Consider the following 13,330-nt stretch of genomic DNA (forward strand, 5'->3'; position numbering starts at 1 on the left):
AAAAAAAAAAAAAAAAAAAGTCACCATTAAGAAAATGACACCATACTGGGCGTGGTGGCACACACCTGTAATCCCAGCACTAGGGAGGCTGATGCAGGAAGATCGCTGTGAGTTTGAGACCAGCCTGGGCTGCATAGTGAGTTCTAGGGCAGTCTCAACTACATAGTGAGACTCTGTCCAAAAGAAAAAAAAGGAAAAAAAAAAAGTGACACCATGGTACATATATCTGATAATAAATTTATAAGTGCTTTCAAAATGTAAAAATAAAAGAAAAATCAAACAGCCACAAAAAATGTGGGCAAAGATGGTTTCAGGAATACAGTCACAGATGAAAAACCTACCCAGTTGTACACTTTAAATAAACACTGCTTACTGTATGTCAACTCTAACTTAATACAGCTGTTTGAAACATGTAATCACATTCCCCCATTGGACTGTCAGTTTCTCAAAGGGAAGGATTATAAATTATTAGCATTTGTGACTACATCAGATCTTATGATGCAGAAACATTAAAGCATGTGAATAACTATCAGCCTAATAATACATATAATATTGAGCAAAAGAGAAAGGACACTGTATCAGCTGACACTGAGTCCAGAAACATTAAATCTCATGCACCATGTAGTCAATGAACACAAAGAAGTTTACACCTTTTTAAAGACTGTATAGTGTGGTAAAGAGAACCACAGTGAGATCAGGAGACACAATAGACCCAGTGAATTTTTTTTTTGGTACCAGGGATCAAAGTCAGGACCTTGTGCTTGCGAGGCAGATGTGGTGCCATTGAGCTAAATCCCCTTGAGTGAATCTTTATCAGGCCTCACTGCAGTTCATTTCATCATCAAAGTCATTAATTATCTTTTTACCTCACAGAACTACTTGATAGCTAAGTAAGACAAATTTGAAATCCTTCAAGACCATACAGAAATCAGAATTGGTGTGATTAGACTTAATTTGAAAGAGAGCAGAGAAAACAAAGCTACGTGGCTCATTTACATGAAGTTAAAAGTGACCTAGTCAGTCTACTGACTGGATGGGAACCAAGACAGCCAAGAACTCTCTGACTTTTATTTTTTCCCCTTGCTTTCTGCCCAGCAGTAGACAAGACTCACTTTCCCTGTCAGTTCTGCTTGCACTCAGAAGATAAGGACTTCTGGGATGATCTGATTTGCTATAGGAAAAGTTTTACGTTAAATGCATAGCAGTACCTCAGTGGTGTTCATTAACTGGTTCCAGGAGGCAAGAGGAGTAGTAAAAATGAGCACCAAATTGTTTTGGCTGGAAAGGGTAGTAAATCCCAAGGCAATCGATATCTATAAGTTCTAGCTTTGTGTCTAATGCTAATACTAAATGTCTAATACTAAATAAATGACAAATACTGGGACAAAATTTTTGTGTCAAATGCTTAGTACCAAATTTGACCAGTGTGGTGTGAAAACAGTGGAGTACCAACCAAGGTATGACTGAACATGCCTCTACTCCATTGTGCTCACCAAACAGGACCATGAGAGCCCCTGAACAACCTCAGGTATTGAAGCTATTTATGGGGTGTTATGGAGGAACTTCCAACAGAAGGAGGAACTCCCGACAGAAAGAAAAACGAAAGGGGAGGGCTGGAGTTTGAATTCTTTTCCTCCACCCATACTTGTTCAAAAACTACTGCAGGGAGGATTACAGCAAAGAGTGGGATAACACTGTATAAAAAAGTATTTGCTACTTGCCTGACATGTTTCATATTCATTTAAAAGTCTGACTGCAACCAGATGTCCCACAATGATGATAAATTTAATTTATTTCCAATTTCTGAAACTCTTCTACAGATTCAGGCAGCACAGTCACAGCCATTAGCTCACTAAGCCTGGGTACATCACTGAAAGAATGGAATTGATCAGGCAGATAGATTGCAGCACATGGTTAAGAGTCTCCTTAAGAAGGAAGATGGCAGAAATCCAGACATCAAGTAGATGATGAAATGGCCATTTCCATTAAGGGAACAACACATCACAGATATTAATTAGGAGGCACTATAATAGAGTTAAGTGGATGTGGGAAAAATGCCGAGTTAAAAGTCACCCCAAATGTCCTTAGCTTTAGGTAATTACAAATGTGAAAGTGAGTCATGGAGCTGCATTTTTCTAGTCATTCTACAATGGCTGCAGGTAAGTTAGAATTCAAAGATTAACTCCAAAGTGATCCCTTTTCAGGGAGGGGACAAACTATCTTTTAAAAAAGGAAAAAACAGTCAATGCTTTCCTTTTAATATTCCCAGAGAAAAATGACATATTTTATTTGTTTATAGTAATGTTAATGGCAGACGACTAAGAAAAATGAAGCAAATGAAACAAATTAGCTTTGAGTTTAAGTGCCCAACATGCTACTAAGTTTTTAATTTCAAGGATGTAAATTCATTTTAAAAACTGATGAGATATTTTGTTTTAAGTCTTTAGTTCAAATCTAGGTTCAGTATTAAAAAGATACCAAAATGATGGGGACAGTCAGATTCTTGACCTTCAAAGCTTTCTAAAGGGTGTTAGATAAATGTTCAAAAGATTTAGTTGCCTAACAATGGACTTAGGCCATTTTTCATTTTTTATTTTGTGATTTCTTGTACTCACACCTCCGTCAGCACCTCAACTACATGCTCCCCATGTGCCCACAGGATAATCAACAATGTAGACAGAAGGGCGATATGTGGGCTGAGGCAATACTGAGAACTAAAGAGGCCTGTGTTTCTACTTCAGTACAATGTGGATCACAATGCCTGAGTTCTAGATGAAATACTTCAAGTTATTCACTTTGAATAATTAACTAGGACTCTATCCAAGAAGAAATTCTTTGCTGAGGTTCCATTCTTAGTTTCTGATATAAACTCAATAACTTATTTTTGGCTTTAGTTCACTCATTTAGCAGTAGAGACACAAGGATAAGAATCAACACAGGATGTCTAAATGATGTGTTATAAATTGCTGAAAGCCACTTTACCAGGGAGCGCTTACAAAAGGTAGAGATACAGGCAAAATGGTGGAGTGAAAAACCTTGTAAATTGTGCCATGAAGCAAGGAGAACACTAAGAAAATCACAGTGAGAATTAACTGTGGAAAGTAAAGAAAGGCTTGAAGCAATCCAAGGATTGCCTTCTCAAGGAAAACTGGCTGAATCTTGGCAAAAACTGCAAGCTTTGTGGTATTTTTATCATTTATTAATTTTTTTTTGTGGTACTGGAGACCAAACTCAGAACCTTGAGATTTCAAGGCAAGCATGGTGAGCTAAATCCTCAGCCTGCCTTGTGGTATTTTTACTTGCTCTATTTCCATCCCACTCTCTCAACCTCTGTGGGTAGCCTTAAAACTAACTGTCCATAGCCACAGTAAAAACCAACAGTCTAGCAGCCACCATAGGATCCAGGAGAAAGAGGCTCCTTTATGCCCCATTCGGAGAACGCTGTCATCATTAGGTCCCCTGGAAGACCTCATTTTATTTGCCTGGCTTTGGACTTCCAGTGTGAAAAGTTAGATCCCCAAGGGCTAGATGAAAATAAGCACAGGCAACTGCTTAGCAGTTCTCAGGCTCTCAGAGATGGTAGTTATCAGCTTGGCCAATAACAGGCAAACCAGTAAATTTCCAAGGAAAAGCTGAGGAATGAGATGTTCACAAGGGGCTCAGAAAGGTTTTAATGTACTCCTGGAAATTTCGAAGGCCACATGCATGCATATGGCTGTGTGAGTGATTAGGAAAGACCTCAGAAGGCCCTCCCCTCTCCCACTGCCTGACTGAGTCTCTGTGCAAGCAGGAACCGAAGGCAAGACAGCCACCAAACACAAGAGGAAGTGTTTAAAGTGAGCCCCAACATGCAGGTAGAGCACTTAAGGAGAGACTAACTGGTTCATGGCATTTAAGGAAATCCACACAATCATTAGCTGAGAACTAACCTAGTTGAGCAGAGATTTTAGTGACTATACACAAGAAAGAACACAGACTTTACAGAATCTGTTTAGGAAAGCCATTAAACAACAAACAGCATCAATGAACTCTGATGGGGAGAAAACATGATTTCCAGAGTTGTTACATCATTTAAAATGTTAAGTACTCAACAAAATATGTGAGATATGGAAAGAAGAGTATGGACCACATCCAGAAAAAAAGCAGTGAACAGTCACAGACACTGGACTTAATAGATGAAGACCCGACAAAAATTCTAGAGACAAAACATAAGGACAACATTAAAAGACTCCTGAAGATTGCTGAAAAATGCACCTGAGGCAGAGTGTGGCTTCAAGACAAGACTGCAGCCTTAGCTTTGACTTGTACCTCTCCAGGGGCAACTTAAGGTTTGTATACATTTGATCTCCATAACTCATAGGGGATGGTCTTACTCCCACTGTAATCTTTGGAAAAGCAATAAACCAAATTCTTCCAACTCAAGTGAGTGTTTACTTTTCTATGCTAATCTCAAAGCAACAATAGAGCTCAAGATGAAAGAAGAAATTCACTTCTTGAGGAATTAAAAAAAGTACTGACAACTGATGAGGCATTACAGCCTTTATGCAAGAATGTTCTGTCAGGTACTTAAATAAAAGGTTTAAGTTAGATATGGTGGCCTGAGGTCAGTTGTCAGCATTAACCTTTTGCAATTCATTGACAAGAAAATACTGTGACACAGTGCTACCTCAGTTTGAAGAGACTCAACAACAATAAAAAAATTAAATCTCTATAAGCAACTCAATGTATAAATTTGAGTAAATTTCACCCCTTCCTCCTCCCACATTAATTTAAAGAAACCAAGGACTGACAATAAGATAATCATACTTTTTGCTTTTAGGATTAGAAATTAGGATAAACATAAGGTTACTGATTTACTTCTCTTCTATAAAGCTCACTGTTACACTGATTCTCTCCAAAGTACTGTTACTATGTCATTCACATATATACATATGCATATGAATATCTTATATATGTGTGTATATAATCACTTTTTAACATTTAAAAATTTTTAACAGAAACAAATCACTTAAAAATACAATGGGAAAATAACAACAGGATACACACTCAAAACTATATCGCTATCCCCCCACCCCAGTACCGGGGATCAAACTCAGGAGCTTGCGCTTACAGGGCAGGCGCGGTGCCACTGAGCTGAATTCTCAGCCCTATAACTATCTTCTTCTAAGAATATTATTATATCACAAAACTTCAAACTGAAGAGTAACTGAACAGTTTCTACCCTTGATCTTCAGACAAAGACGGTAAGGGAACAAAAAATAGGGGATTAAATCTGTATTTAGGATACATTAGGAAAATAAGACTATAACAATCTCAAAAAGCAAGTAGAATGAATAAAAATTCCGGGGCTTGTGCCCATGGAAGAAAAAAGCTGACGTGAGCAGCCTCTACGCCTCATGATAGATAACTGCAGATGAGGAAAACTACCCCACTGTCTGAACTCCCAAACTAACCTGTGATAATAAGACATTCATTGTGATCCAGCACCTCAGTGAATAGTCGTGCAACAATCAACTCAGGATTGATTAGAAAGCGGATTTCTTCTTGTACAAGTCCTGCACTGGTTACACCACCTCCAACAAAACGGTTTGCAAAATCCACCTATTTGGAGAAATGTGGCATGTTAAATGATGGCTTACAATACATATATGTGTGATAAGGAAGCACACATCTTGTATGTTCTCAGCTTTTCACATGGAAGTCAGCCCCCACTTAGCAATCTCCCAGGGAGGAAGACAACAGCTGCTTGTTCTCTTTCTATCTCTTGTCAGTTAGCATCTCTGCACACTTCTGTGCATCCCAAAACTGTCTGAGGAACATGGAAAATGGAGCGGCTAGGCAAAATGTTATGCACTATAGTCTATAACCCTTATTTGTCCCTCCAAACCATAAATGAAGGAAGTTCTTTACCTGGAGTGGTTTCAAGGTCATTTCCCCAGTCATTCCTCAGCCTCCCTTTACAGATTTAAAATGGCTTTAAAATAATCCTATCTTTCTTATATAAGATGGTAATCAAACACTTGTTTGAAGAACTGAGAAGTTTAGTAGCTGACTGCATAGGGTAACATATATTCTTCTGTGGGAGAATAAAGGAATGGAATTTTTTTCCTAGATTCAACTCTAAGCTGCATGAATATTACCAAACATTTCAAAATAATATACCTAGTAAAAAACAGAAGAAAAATAAAACCTAGTGTAAAGAACAAAGATTCAACTACATTGTCCCACACATGGTAGGCAAGTGCTCTACCACTGAATTATAGCCTGAGTCCCACATAACTTTATGTAGCACACTACAATGAGTCCCTGGTTCCTACTGACAAAGAGTGGTCATACAATTTCCACAAGAATACGCACTCTGCCTGCCAGTATTACTTCAGTAAGAAATGGTGCCCATCTTTGTCTTTGACTACTGTAAAGATTGAGAGTACACAGATTCACAGTTTGTGTACATGTAGTCACACACAAAAGAAAAACAGAATTAAGTACTGTTAAGAGAAGATCTGTTTCAAATCTTGTAAAATATAAGATCTCTTAAAACTTTTTTATATTCTCTAAATAGATACTAAATGATTATCTGAAGCCAATTTCACAAAAGTAGAATAAGAATCTGAATCTTTTGCTATTTTAATGTGAAAAGACAGGCAGACATGAATAGACAGCAAAATTGTCTTTTTTCTCACCATAAAAAAGCTAGAAAATAATGAAGCACACCATCGACAGATTCTTAAAAATGTATTGTTATTAAGAATCATGTAGGGCCAGGCATGATGGTGCATGCCTATAATCCCAGTACTCGGGAGGCCGAAGTAGGAGGATCACTGTGTGTTTGAGACCAGCCTGGACTACATAGTGAGTTCCAGGTCAATCTCAACTATATAGTGAGACTCTGTCTTAAAAAAAAAAAAAAAAAAACAAGAATCATGTAGGGCCAGTGGTTCTGTCGCCTGCCTTGCAAATGCAAGGGCCTGAGTTCAATCCCTGGTACTACACACACAAATCATGTACTTGGGTTTTTATTTCTGAGTATTAAAATCAAGGCTAAATAAAACCAGAGCCATTAAGCTTATACAGAAAAATAATTTTGGCAAAACTATAGATATTAATCTGTAACCTACTACATATGAGGTCTTTAGGCACTGGGTGACTCGCAGCTTAATCTATTCCATTTGACAAATATTTACTTTGTATTGTGCTGGGAACCATAACACACAAAGATGAATAAGAAGTGCTGGTTTCAGGCCTCACAGGACACACAATTTGCCTGGAAGTCAGACATGTAAGTGGAATGGCAAGATGACTTATTAGAGAACCCATTAGTATATATGTGATACTTCCCACATAATAATTCACCCAGAATCTAAGCATAGGAGGAGGAAGGGAGACAGCATTTAATTCAGAGTTAGCTGATGTTCAGGCTGAGGGAAGAGCTACACAAGGACACAGGGGACACCAAGTGTCAACAGCTGTATAGGGGAATGGTGAGCAGCTGCCTGCAATTTAGGGTACGTTATGAGAGGTTAGAGGTGATGATGAGGCGGTCTGGAGACCAGGGAATCTGTAGTCAATTTTGAAGGCTCTGGGAAAAAAATTCATGTAACAACTGGACCCATGCTTAAGTAAGATAATTCAGGCTACAAAGAATAATCTAGAAAAGTATAACATTAACAGAAAAGAGGTTAGTTTGGTGACTTCTGAATAGTTTAAGCAATTACTACAAAGGCCTCAAATAAGACAGTGGCAAAGTAAAGAGAGCAGACCCAGCGAAGAAATGGAATGGAGTCCTAGAGCCCTGACAGACTGACTGCGTGCTATGAGTGTAATGCCACTGTGAACAGAAATGAGAAATCAAGATCTGCTTATTTTACTGGAATAAGGTATTAAACAAAACTGAACTAAAAGGGTAAGCTCTACCCAATTTCTGTACTATTTGATGATAATTATGAAATACATGCAGTGTGCCTGCTATTGCTCACTCTTTGATAAAAGGACAATAACATTCATTACTTGAAAGGTGTGCACAGAAATAATTACACTAACCTCAATATGCCTCTAAGAGCAGAGGTCCTTAAGAAAACTAAAGTTTCTACTACATAAAAAAAGTTCTTAATAAAAGGCTCTCTACAAAACGTGAGAAAGCTGTTCCAGGACATAAAAACAAGCACCTGAGTGCTTTTTTATATTTAGCCAGGCATTTCCAACTCTTTACTGTAAAGCTACTTGTTCAGATTACTCAGCTTCTGAATTATAACTTGATGAAAAGAGAGAAATGATAACACTCCTTAGAGAGGTTCTGCTGCTGCTGCCATTCAGCATAATGTAATTTATGTGTTATACAAGGAACTCTGGAGCATTGCAACACAATATTCCCTGATCTCCTGGGGAGACAGGGCCTGGGGGAGGCAGAGCAATTAATAGTGCTAGAAGCCTTTATGGTATTCTTTCACTCTACCATGGTCTCACATTTCATCTATAATATACCCTGGGACGTGGGGAGAATCTCAACCTTGATGGCTGTTACACAATTCCATGTGGAACTACACTGCCATGAAAGGTCAGCATTCCTGCGGTGCTAACTAGAAGTAGCTTTGCTTTCCTCATGTGCATCAAGACTTCCTTGTTTTATCCAGATGTTAAAGTAGGAAAGAACTTCATAAAGAAAGGGATGTGGGGGAAAGGGATATTCCTTGAAGCAATTTCATGCACATTTTACAATTACTTTTTTAATTAGAGGAAAAAGTATATGATTAAATAAAAAATATATTTTTGGTGGTTTTTCATTTTTGCACAAATTAAATATAGGAAAATTATTAATTTAGCTGTCATAAGTAATTTTGTTTACAAACTGAAACACTGGGAGAAGGTAATTTAAAACATAGTTTGCTTCCATAAAGATTTTAATTACAATTATGTCTAAATAAAAGGTGATTCTAGGAAGAATCTTTCATTAGTCACTTAGGATATGTACACATAAATCAGTCTACCCAAATCAGTCTATTGCTTTATCTTCTGATCCAATGTAAGTATCAAATAAGGATCCAAGAAGAAAAATCAGCTATTCCCAGTATTAATGAGATGATATCCAACCTTCTTTCAAAGAAAACTGTTTGCATGCTTTTTTACATGGGATAAAAATACAAAACACTAAAATTTTATCTCTGTGTAGTATATTTAAAAAATCAGTATAAAGCACAAAGAAAATCTGACATGTTCAAGTTAGATGTTACATTTTAGAGCTAAATACATATTGTATTTTGTTAACTTCTTTTTCTAAATTCCTTTTAAAGTAATGCGAGCAATGAATTAATACCAAAGACAGGAGAATCTTTGGTAAGAAAAAGATATTAGCAAGCCGGCCCATGAGCTTAAAGCTGTTATAGATGGGAGAGAGGCCTTTCTTATCAATCAATTTTAGATGACTGCCTCCTAGACCTAAACAAGGCTGTTGGTGACAGAAAAACATCTCAAAATGGTCATCATTAGGGGCAGAGGAGGAGCCTTTGAAGAAAAGAACAAAACTGCCTGGTGACAGCTTGTCAAGACCATACTCTGGGAAGTTCCTCCACTGTCAATCTACAATCAATGTCTGAGCCAAAGTACTCATGTCCAGATCCTGGGACTTTCTGTCAAAGGCTTTTTAAAGAGGCTCATGTAAGAAACAGAGAGCATACATTGGCAAATAACATCATCACTAAGGCTGTCAAAGTGATCTGTTTGGTGTTTTTTTTCCCATTCTGCTATCATTCTTCTTTGCATTAAATCAGGTTAGGAGACAAATAAACAGTTTTTCAATTTCCTTTGTTGTCAGAAGCTTGACAAGAGAAAGACTTAAACACACACACATACACACACACACATACACACACACACACACTGAAATTCACCTACCTGCAGCATGCCTTGGCCACTGCTTTCTATGGTGCCTTCGTAAGTGACATGTAGCCGTGTCAAGGTTTTTTCACACCTACAACAGGTGGAGATATTCCTTTACTCAATTTTTAAAATAAGTACTTCACTACAGATAACTCTGAAACTACATACAGCTATTAAGAAAATTTATATTGTCTCTAACATTTCCTTGTTGAAATCTGTAAATATACAAATTTAAATTAAATGAGACAACACATTGCTTTAAAACTTGTTTTTCCCCTTATCAAAGTTTCTCTGTAAGATGCTTAAAACTTTAAGATATAAAAAATTAAGATCTATGAAATTTTTTTCAACCCAGTTGACATTCTAAGGAAAAATATAGAAAATCTGCAATACATCACACATGGTTCTCAAATGGGCTCTATTTTCACTGGTTTGATAACTGTATTTGGGAAAGACTGTCTTAATGAAAATACATGCTACAGAAATGCTGACTGGTGGCACTTTTTATATTAAGAAGGTTGACACATACAACTTTCAGAGGGCACACTTATTTTTTTTTCCTTTCACTGAGGTATTGACCTGTCTTGTATACTAAAAACCAATTTCATTGTAGTAACACCATTGGAGGATGTTATTTCCTTACTAAATGTTTCCCCCTAGTGGCTTACTGAATAAAAAATGAGTTATATCTGAATGCAACAGAGATCGAAACTCCTAACTTTAGTAATAACTTTTTTGTGAAGGGGGTAATCAGATTAAAAAAAAATAATTTAATTAGCTAGGGAAGTACTGTTTACTTATTGATTTTTGCTTCCTTCCTGATTTTACTGAACCTAAATACATTTCTGGCACAACTTCTGCCTAATAACTGATAACTTTAAAATAAAAAGGAAATTGGGCACAATTCTATTCTAACGGCTTTATTTGTATTTACTTTTATAATTCTCAGAATAACCCCATTACTATTTCCTTTTAGAGAGGGAAAAGAAAATTAATTTCCTTTAGTTGGTAAATAAAGTAGCAAAGATCCAAACCCACTGGTAAGCTCTTAACCAATATGCTATAGTTCTAGAAAAACAGTATAGTTTCTTAGAGAAAGTTGACAGGTTTGATTTTTTTTAAAACTTCCATTTCTTGGTATGCTTTCCTGTTTTATACAGGAGACGACCTAGAGATTAAGTTAAAGAAGTTAAGATCCAGAAATCTTTGAACTGTACTGAACTGTACATCAGGACTTAAAAATACAAACAGATGTCCATACATTGGCAACTATCCTCCATGGGTGAAGCTAGAAATTTTATTATAGTTACCACTGCTGAAATTTTGTTTAAGTATCCTTCAACTTCTGGATGGATCTACTGTTCTGATCCCAGCAAATCCTCTACAATATTGTCCTAGGAATTAAAGACACAGACGATTCTGGATCTCTGAAATTAATTAAGCCTGGCTAAGATACTTGTTGATCATCAAAGACTAACAGTAACATGCAGAAATTGGGTTTCAGGAAAACCCAACTTACTGGCCCCTCCCTATGAAGCCTCTTACTTTCAGCAACACCAATGGCCCTCATCTATTTCTACTTTTCTCTGTCACGTAGTTCATACATGTTTCTGATTATGTGGAGTCCTGTGGAGTTATATTCTCTAACTTACTTATGAAGTAGCTAAATTAAAAGAGAGATCAATGAAATAATAAGAAAGGTACCAAGTTAAATTTTGACTATCAAAATTAATGAGACAATCTTGGTCTCACTTAGGGGCAAAGATACTACAGCTCATTCACACAGCAGTCTTGCCAGTCTCTACATTTTGACCTGTCTCTTGTATCCCACATGGAGATGTAGAAATGGGTGTCCTTCTGCAATAGTGACAAATGAAAAGCTCTGTAAATATTCTACAAAAATGATACCAAAATGAAATGAACAAAATATTTGTATTGCTATTAGAGACTAATATAGAAGAGTGAAGAAAAGCAATCATCTATACTCGGGTGTAGCAAGATGACAGCAGAATTCTACATTTAGTTCTAGGCCCCACGAGAAACCAATGAATGGCTGTATGTCAAAAGCAGGCATAGAACCCAGAAATGACAGGATGGCATGAACTTATGCTCATTGTTAAGAGTGGGTCAAGAAAGCACTTGTAAGATACATGAAAGTTCGACATTTTTTAATACACATCAAAGAGGGGTGAAAGTTAAAAGGAAATTCCATTTACTTAACAAGAAACAGGGATGAGGAATGGGGTTGTCTAGCAGATGAACATGTTTGGTGATAAAGTTTTAGGTAGTAACACAAACAGCAACTGTGGAGGAGGCTGAGGTAAAGTCATGACAGTCTCACCCCTGAAGCCGCCCAAGTCTCCACCAGTAGAAGGCATTACCCAGCAGTCTGGTATTTTTAGCAGGCAGCTGGGCCAGAAGACTTCTGATAATCCTTTTCACCTCTAATGTGCCATTATTCCAAACTCCTGTACATGTTCTTTATTTTCTGGTTAAATTTTATTTTCCTCTTTTCAGGTTGTTCAATCTTGCCCACTTTTATTAATAATCATCTCAATCATGCACTCAGCCTTCTGAAGTTTTTCTTTTAGCTTACAAATAAGTATCTTTGATGGATAAAAAAATCACAAGACAACTAAGCAGGTATGCCTTCTCAAGTTAACTTCCCTTAAGAGTGAGTTCCTTTCATTGCTAATTCCAAGCAAAATAATAGAAATATGATAAAATTATAAGCAAGTGAAAATGAGAGGCATTGATTAACATGCACACCTAATGGTATGCATGCAGTATACTTGAGCATATCCTCACAGGAATTTAGAAGGATGATCCACACTTTGTACACGTCTTGGGGATTTGCTCTAGATGAGGGAATTGGTTAACTATTTCAGAGTATGAAAGATTTTATAAATCTGAATGAACTCAAGCTGGCTGTTATTCTCAGTATTTTCGGATAAATAATAATAAATTAAAAAAACCCTCACTCAATTAGCAACCTCCACAAAATGTATCAGTGGTACACAGGGAGAACTAAACTTTTCAAAATTCTTACCACTTAGGCAAGTGCTAGACAATTACGGATTATAAAAAATCTTCTCTAATCTTGCCCTCCAGAAATAAAATCATAAAAATATAAAGACTAACCAAAACAGAGGGTAAGAAGGAATATTTAAATATCAGTATACCACTTAATATTAGTCTTCACACACAAAAATTCTTAATTCTAAACAAAATTTTCTTTCAGAAGATAAAATTAAGGTAAAACGATAAAAATCAAATGGTTGCAGATTTTGATTTAAAAGATGTAACTTTTCTAATAATGAGGGCTATGAATGGATCACTTAGAAGATACTCCATGGCTCTAGAACAATAAGAAGTTTGGGAAATTATGGTTCTGAGGCTAGAAAATAGACTCTTCTCATGGTAAGAATCCTTCTAATTTTAAGGGTCTAAGATTATT

At 36.7% G+C, this 13,330-nt stretch overlaps 1 protein-coding gene across 4 annotated transcripts in view; it reads right to left on the reverse strand.

The window, feature by feature from the left end:
- The window catches only part of Parg (poly(ADP-ribose) glycohydrolase), a 110,928-nt gene that overhangs the window by 28,897 nt on the left and 68,701 nt on the right, over window positions 1-13,330 (reverse strand). For all 4 annotated transcript variants that reach the window (XM_010622500.3, XM_033761906.1, XM_010622501.3 and 1 more), the window contains exons 12-13: window positions 9,889-9,964; window positions 5,454-5,601 (exon numbers count right to left, since the gene is read on the reverse strand). In XM_010622500.3, the coding sequence (XP_010620802.1) occupies window positions 5,454-5,601; window positions 9,889-9,964 (224 nt within the window). The remainder of the gene's footprint in view (window positions 1-5,453; window positions 5,602-9,888; window positions 9,965-13,330) is intronic.

The sequence above is a fragment of the Fukomys damarensis genome, unplaced genomic scaffold (assembly GCF_012274545.1).
Source record: "Fukomys damarensis isolate Sample0158 unplaced genomic scaffold, DMR_v1.0_HiC HiC_scaffold_1, whole genome shotgun sequence".
NCBI lineage: Eukaryota > Metazoa > Chordata > Mammalia > Rodentia > Bathyergidae > Fukomys > Fukomys damarensis.